Genomic DNA, 8,316 nt, shown 5'->3' with positions numbered 1-8,316 from the left:
TGGCCTGCCTCATTCAGCTGCGCAGCGTTCTTGGGTAACGCTGTGTGGGAGTCGTATGTGCGCTCAGCCTAAAAGGAGTTCAGAGGGCTCAGCATCTTTCATGATGCTGGAGAACAGCTGCTCCATGTGATAGTTGGCATCTTCCATGAAATGGAAGAAGTCATGTTGGCTTCTTTTCTCGCTCTCTCTCCCTTGGGTTTTTAATTACAGACCTGAGCAGAACTCAGTACCGCCAGCTTGTCTGAGCCAGCCCGGCTTCGATCTGCTGACCCAGCAGAAACCTCAGCTTGGGAGCATCTCACTGCCCTGGGGTCACGTCCTTGTTTAGCACTTGGCCTGAGAGCTCTGTTGGCTGCTCCTGAAGGGAGGATCTGCACAAGCTGCAGATCTAGAAGGAGCCTTTCCAGAAGTTTAGCTCTGGTGTGTGGGACCCATCTTCCCTGACTTTAAAACGCCTTTTAGAGTCCTCCTGTAGTGCAGACATCTTCAGCCTATTGCCTAGAGCACTTTCAGTCCTGCAGAGGGAGGGAGGTGTTACTGGGGAACAAATGGTTTGACCCAAAATTGTCTGTTTCTGTCCTTTGATTGGCTTGGATGTAGACGTTTATGGCCAGGTGGAACCAGCCCCACATTCCAGTCTTGCTCTGTTGCCTGTGCAGCTTGGAAGAACATCCCAAAGTGCTTGGGTATTGCTGCTCTGTGACCCACGTTTGCAATACACTTAATGTTCCCCCTCCTCTCTGGGACTGAGATGGGGGGGGCGGGAGGAGATGGGAAGGCTCTGAGTGACAGTGAGTGCTTATGACAAATCTTTTAAACCTTATTCTAAAATTATACTTTTAACGTGAATTTTATGGTGGCACAGAAAACCCACATTGCTCACGGTAAGTTTGAGTGCAGTTTGTTGACGAAATTTCATAAAACTCATGCAGTTCAGCAGGAGCAGAAGATGAGAAGAAGAGAGATATTTATATTTTGGCACATAATTCTCCAACTCTCTTCTTTGCCTCCCTCCCACTTCTCCAAAAGAGAAAGAAAGAAAGAAAGAAAAAAAAAAAGCTAAGAACAATGGCATTAGACCAGACGTGTTTTTCCAGGTTATGTAAAATGTATGTTATGAAAGCCTGCTGTTCCTCCTTTTTGTTTTTCCTGTATTTTTAACCCTTGTTTCTACTGTCAGCTCACTCTGCCTGGTGGAAAGGAGAATGGTTTGCTGCTGAGACAAGGTCTAGTAGCCTCTAGGTTACATGGTCTTTTGGCTTAAACTATAGGTACTGAATGGGTGAGGAATTAGACATTCTAGAGAGGCGAAGCTCACCTGAGGAAAATAAAAGCTGCATTTTTGGATGTAGGAAGAGCTAGAGAGCCCTGGAGTGAAATAACAGCAATGCAAAAGGAATTGTGAAACACGGCAACTGCCTCTATATTGAAAGACTTTGTTTACAATTCTTCAAGGTTTGGGGAGAGCAAGACCAGCAGTGGGGAGTAGAGCTGATTATGAGGGATCACAAAAGGCTGATCCCAAGGCACCTCCTGGTTTCTGTCATAGGAGGTGAAGGGACATGTTCTGCTTTTGTGTACTCTGGTGTAAATCTGTGTCTTGCATCTGCTCTCGATTTGCATCAGGGCACTGGAGCAAAAGGGAGCCCTGGGAAGCTGCAAGCTGAGCTCTATTGATGGCACCCGTTAATGGGAAGGCTGATTACTCATTGACAAGCAGCACTGGGTTTCTGGTCAGCTGGGCTAGGCTTTGTGCAGCGGAATTAATTGGACTTGGAGAGGCATCTCTCCGTGATGGGAGAGCGACAAGCGTGGCTCTTTGGTGTTAACAGGCTTTGTGCTGGCAGCAGGAGGTGGTGCTCAACCTCTTCTGCTCCGGATGAGCTGTGTGCCACTGTGACTTAGCTCCGGTAGCTCTTCTTGGTGGGGCTTTTCGATACAAACCTCATGCTTGAGCTGCTTCCTGTGCCAGAGCTGAATCCCCCAGCCAGGCAGCTTCCACTGCTGGAGCTGGCACTGCTTCCCCTGTGCTGAGCCTGACTGCAGCCTCAGCGTGTTCCCACCTCCACAGCTGCGCCCAGATGAGACCACGGCTGTGATGGGAAACCATGGGCAGAGGGTTAGTTTTTTTGGAATAGTACAAAGAATTTCAACCTTTAGTTTCACACATTCGTGTTTTTTCTTGGACAGTCTACCACTACCTGTATTTCACACATCTTGTTCTCTGGTTTTTCTTCCTGTCCTGTAGCAGAGCTGGCCTTAGACATCTGAGTCTACTAGGGACAGTCTCAATGTACAAAATCTTTCAAGTTCAGTGCTGGTCAGAGAAAAGATGTATCATGCTCCTTGGCCTTCCCAGTCCCGCAGAACGCTGCAAAACCCTCAGTATACTCCATTTTTGTGCTGGTAACTACTAGCTGCATAGCTCATTTTCATTGTCTTATCCTCAGTTCCAGGTTCATTTAAAGAATAACTCAACGAGGAGTCAATCTATTGCTTATGAGCCAGATTACTTACAAATATTCACCACGCCAACGCCTTCTCCAGCCAGCCTGGAAGAAAGAGAGGACAGAGAAGGAAGGGCTTGAAGTTTTGAACAACTTCAAGTAAGAGTTTGGCACCAGCCACATGGGATAACAGAAGGGTCTGGGTTGTTTAGGTCTGATGATGAGCATCCGACAGGTATTGAAATAACACTTGTAACTGCAAAGAGTAGGGGTGTGTTTTCTCTGCAAGTTTTTTGTGGCCTTTCCCTCTCTTGTTGCAAGGCAGATGTGAAAACATCTCTGGGTTTGAATATTGTTTGGTTTTCTGGGGCAGCCACTCACCTGCACTCCTTGCCCTCCAGCAGTTTCCTGTAGGTTGTGATCTCGATGTCCAGCGCCAACCTGATGTTCATGAGCTCCTGGTACTCGCGGAGCTGCCGGGCCAGGTCTGCCTTGGCTTTTTTGCAGAGCATCTTCCAGGCCAGCCAGTTTTGCCCTGGCATCCTTGACTGCCATCTCCCCATGCTGCTCAGCATCTACAATGGCTGTCTGGAAACTGGCACACTGCAAGAGATGGAAATAGGTCTGGTGACTGTTCAGTGGGTTTGGACCCTGATTTCCAGGCATCAATTCAAGGGGTACAGCAAGGTAGTGGAGATGGAGGTGTCCCCACTTTCGGAGGGGTCCTGTGTGCCATACCTGTTTCTTTACAGTATCAATTTGTGAGTGGAGCCGCTGAATCATGTGGTTCATCTCCGAGATCTCCATCTTGGTGTTGTGGAGGCCGTCCCCATGTTGGCCAGCCGTGAGCTGCAGCTTCTCATACTGAGATGAACAGGGAGATGGGACACCAGGGCACAGTCAGATCTCGGCAGGAGCTTGGACTCATTGACCCTGCTCTGATCCTCTCTTGACCAGGTCTTCTGTCTCTTTCCATACTCAGTCCAAGCTCTTCCTTGTGAGCTTTAGCGTATTTCTTTCCTCCCTCTGTCTCCTTATGCTCCTCTGTCTCTTGCTGTCAAAATGGCTTTTTCACATGTCCAAGAAACTAAATGACATCCTATCCAAATCGACTTGATTTTGCACCCTACTCCTCTCTCCTCTCTGCTTGCACTCTCCAGTATAAAATAGCCTTTGGGAAATGCTAAACAAAAATTTTCCTAGCTTACCTGGTTAATTTTCACATCCTCACCTTGCTCTGGTACCAGGACTCGGCCTCTGCCCAGCTCCAGTTGGCAATGTCCTCATACTGCACTTTGACCTCTGCAGTGATGCTGTCCAGGTCCAGGTTTCGTTTGTTGTCCATGGATAAGACTACGGAGGTGTTGGAGATCTGTGATTGCGTCTGAGACAGCTCTTGTCAGTCAAGCAAATTCTTTTTCAGACCCAAATGTTTCTCTGTTGTGCCTGTCTCAGAGATGATGTGTGGGGTAGGAGTCGGGAGGAACTGCAGCTGCAAACAGCTGTCTTAGGTTGGTTCGATCCTGGTTTTACCAGGAAAATGGGGAAATAGTAGAAGTGGGAAAGTTGAGAGATTCTTACTGCTTCATAGAGGGCTTGCAGGAAGTTTATCTTATCTGTCAGTGCATCCACCTTGGTCTCCAAGTCCACCTTGTTCATGTAGGTGGCATCTGCATCCTGGAACCACGTCAAGAGAGGCAGTGAACAGTGAACCAAACCTTGCCTGTCTGCATCCTCGTACAAAAACCAGTTGTCATTTAATACAAACCTTTGGACACAAACCAGAACTGAAGACTTTCTTGACCTCTTTGCCTTTAAACAGAGCTAAGAGTGAACTGGTTTCTTCTCGACAACTTTTTTTGGAGGGGGAGGAAGGGATGATGTCCATAGATCTAACCAGTTTTTGACATATCAGAAGCCACTGAATTTCCTATTTTTTTTTTGCCAGTGCACAGACAGATATTTTGTACAATGCTTGAAATAGCAGAAGTTTCTCATTGTGCCTCCTCAGTTGAGACCAGGGGAGCTGTGGAGAGTGGGAATGAGTAAAGAAAGGCTGCAGAAGTGGCAGAGCACCTGCTGAAGTGACTACAAGGTATGGATGACTCAGATCTGATCTGGTACCTGAGGGACCAGAACTGACTTGAATTTTGTATGAGGGCCCTGAAACAAGAATGAACTCTTACCAAGGACTGACACTCTGGCACAATTGGGTGTTTCTGCTTCAAGGAGGGATGACTACATGTTTGCTAAGTGCTTTGCCCAGCTTGGCACTGCTGGATAAAAAGGGCTATTTGCATTCCAATGCATTTTGCCTTTAAAAAGTGTGTCCCTTCTTCGTTTGTGGTGCCTCACCTTCTTGAGTAAAACAAAGTCCTTCTCTGCAGTTGTGCACCTGTTGGTTTCCTCTTCATACCTGTTGGGAAGGGGAGAGATGAGTATGCCTTTACAGCTTCCATACTGCAACCCACCGTGTCCGTCACGGGCATGTGGAAATCCCTCCTCCATGCATTCCTTGCAGAGTGCTTGTGGAGAGCCAGAAGAGTATGTTCCCAGGGGCATTTACCACCAATGCGTAGATCTTTGGAAGAAACAGCAATAGCTACCTAAGAATGCACATCTGTCCTTGCTACGTCAATGCATATGTTGTACGTAGCATTATCAGATAGATATATATGTATCTCACTAAGATACAAAGACAGCACCCTTAGACTAGGTGGTGGGAGAAGGGCTATCTAGAAAAGCTGCGGGCCCTCATTAAAGGCAGGTTTTATCCTCCCAGAAGTTTTTGCTGTGAATGGGAGCCTTGTACTCTCTAAATTTTCTCAGGCCAGGAGGGCTGGGTGGAGCCGTAGCTGAGCTCATCACTGCCACGCCTGGGTTAGTCAGAAGAGCCGGGATCTCTGACACCAGCTCCTGTGGTGGCTTTGGGAGAGCTGGGGATGGCCAGGAAGGATGGAGGACAATGGCCTGAGCAAGGAGAGCCGAGGTGTGGATCAGCAGCAGCGTGCAGTCCCACTCTTGAGAAAGGATAAAAACCAGCAATAGCCGTGGGCTGATGCCCAGCTGAAATGAAATGATTTCATAGGGGAGATGAAAGACAGGAGTTCAAAGGAAGGAGTCTGTGCAGTTAATAAAATATTAGATTTTTGTGACCCTTTCATGGGGGAAGATATCTTCACATCAGGAATATCCAACCCTTAAAATCATTTCCATTAAGTAAAGTCCTAGTCTGTATATAGATTTGTGGGTCTCTAGGCTCTTAGCCACACAGAAGAGGAAAACTAATTTGGCTTATGTCTAATTTCTAATTGCCCTGTGGACTAGTATTTGACTCAGAGGAGCATAGCATTAGGAAGAATACTTTGGGATCCACAAAGTTTAAGATAAATAAGGATAGGAAGAACAAATTCCTAGGAAATGGGGACGGAAGCAGTGATGTCCTTTTGGTAGGTGTAGGCATTGTTGCCACAGTGCAAGGTGGCAGTCTCTGCCCAGCGACCTGTATGATGTAACTGAGCTTTTGCCCAAAGATTCCCTGATCTGGGGAAGAGAATATTTGCCACTTCATGTCAGATGCAGGCAGATTATTCATGTCTGAACCTCTTCTGTGATGTCACCTTTGCTTATCAAAGGATTTATTGTCTGAAGTCATGGCACACCCAAGGGTCTCTTCTCAGCTGAGCACCGTCTGTCGCTGCTCTGCTGCTGCAGACTCTGCTGATGTCAGACCTTGGTTTTTAAAATTTACACTTGCTTTCACTAATGGTCTGTAAGGAGAACAGCAGAAGGACACTCTGTGACCCAGTTAATCAAAAGCAGCACTGTGTTTGCGGCTGGGATTCATCTCAGCTCAGCTACCTGGAGCTCAGCTGTTTTGGCTAAGCTCTGTTCTTTGGGGTTTCTCCTCTATCTGATGGAGAAAGGCATTTATCCCCAGCATGTCATTCGTCATATCCTAAATAGAATTAAGGAAACCTGGGTGGCTGATTTTGTAGCAGACTCTGAGCTCTTAAATGGTCAAACTGACTCAGGACAGATTTTTTTTCTCTGTTAAATGTTTATTTTCTGAAGGCATAGAGAACTGTAAAAAATAAGTCTCAATGTAGACCATGGATTATGATTTCTCTTCCCCAAAGCAGTCCTTTCTATTCTGATGCTACTTCTGGGCTACAGGCACTGTTGATATAGCTTGCAGAAACTGTCAGGCATCTGATCTCCCAAGAAAGGGAGAGCAGAGGGTTTTTGGCAGAATGCGCGTGTCTTTGTTTTGAATTGCAGCCTGCACCTAGCTCTCATCTCTTGTTTTTCTGGTTCCAGACTGACAATTTAAGCTCCTTACTTATTCATATCCACTAAGCAGGGTATCCCTTGTGGGCATAGTAGTAGGTACTAGTGCTTGATAGATGTTCTTCCGAAGTGCAAAGGGTGGATGAGAGAGGGAACACCTCCTAAGAGCCTAAAGAGTCAATGAGTTGAGCTGAAACCCTCACCCAAGATTTCAGTGACTTTCCATGGGGTAGACGCTAACTCCTGACTTCTAGAAGTGCTAAAACTGTTCATATTAAGGGACATTATATATATATATTTTTTTTTTTTTAAAAAAAAGGAAAACAAAGAAAAACATGTAAGAGCACACTTAAAATTATTTTTTCTTTTTAGACAGTTTTTCTCTTCTGGGAAGGAACCCACATCAGTAACAACTGTGAGTGTTCAGAGTGTTCAGATTTCATCCTGGTCCATATTAAAATGACACAGGAGCTGAAACCATTTGGAAATCTTAAGATTCTGGAGGGACTAAGCTTTTTGAGAAGCTGCTCCCGCACTCGTGTGGATATCTGACCATCTGAGCATTTAAAGAAGTTCACTTGTCCCTGCTAAAAAAATGCCTGTGTCACGCAATGGATAGAGTGCTGCTGCTGATACTCAAATAGCAGCTAAAGTGAGAGGAACTGAGTCGCTTTAGTCCTTTCTGAGGTCTCACAATGTTTAGCTTGTCCTGGGTCTTTTAACTCATCCAGGAAGAAGACAGAGTGAAGAAAAACTGGACAGATTTTTGTGTGTGTATTGCTTACCTGATCTTGAAGTCTTCAACAGCATCCTGCAATGCCTTCAGCTCTGAGCTGAGCTGCAGCCTATCCTCTCCTAGAGCCTCGAGCTGTCTCCTCATGTTGCTGATGTATGCGTCAAACATAGGTTCAAGGTTATTTTTCACAATTTTTTGGTCTTTCAAGAGGCTCCATTTGGTCTCCAGTACTTTATTTTGTTGCTCCAGGAACTGCACCTGAAACCCATCAGAGCAATTTAAATCATTTGGGGTCATCAACTTAAGACCTACCTCATTTTTCAAGAGATGGGGGCTTTACTGTGAGGGTTTTTTTGGCTTTATGTAATTTAAAATGGGCTTTAGATGAACATGTCATTGAAAGCTCATTGATAGGAAGACTTGGAAGACAGGAGCAATATTCAACTGCAGAGAAACTTGGAAAAATAATTTGCACGATATCCAGACTGCCTATAGAGCTCTGACAAAATGAAGCTATATTTATGATGGTAACAAGCTGAACAAAATCCTTAACTCTGTACATTAAGGATTTAGAAGTAAATTTATAATCTTGAAAGTAATCTTGATCCTACTCTACAGCCAATGGTCAACATGCCAAGCTGGATGAAGCGAGATGCGTCTTACCTTGTCAGTGAGGGAGGCAAATTTGTTGTTGAGAGTTTTGATCTGGTCCTTCTCTTCCTGCCGCAGTCTCTGCATATTGGGGTCAATCTCCAGGTTAAGAGGTACCAAGAGGTGTTGGTTGACCATGACCTCTTGAATAACTCCAGGGCCACATTCTCCTCCAAACCCAAACCCAACTCC

At 45.7% G+C, this 8,316-nt stretch overlaps 1 protein-coding gene across 1 annotated transcript; it reads right to left on the bottom strand.

Annotated features, from left to right (window-relative positions):
- Window positions 1–1,543: 1,543 nt before the first annotated feature.
- Window positions 1,544–8,262, bottom strand: LOC104483094 (keratin, type II cytoskeletal cochleal-like). Its single transcript, XM_010124777.2, is given in 10 exon segments — window positions 1,544–1,668; window positions 2,518–2,552; window positions 2,829–2,947; window positions 2,949–3,050; window positions 3,186–3,311; window positions 3,679–3,840; window positions 4,029–4,124; window positions 4,803–4,863; window positions 7,523–7,731; window positions 8,137–8,262. Coding segments are annotated over 10 exon segments (1,161 nt in total).
- Between the last annotated feature and the right edge of the window lie 54 nt (window positions 8,263–8,316).

Source organism: Chlamydotis macqueenii, chromosome 29, assembly GCF_036417535.1.
Source record: "Chlamydotis macqueenii isolate bChlMac1 chromosome 29, bChlMac1.mat, whole genome shotgun sequence".
Classification (NCBI taxonomy): Eukaryota; Metazoa; Chordata; class Aves; order Otidiformes; family Otididae; genus Chlamydotis; species Chlamydotis macqueenii.
Note: the sequence above shows the minus strand (reverse complement) of the source record. Positions and strands in the feature narration are given on the sequence as shown.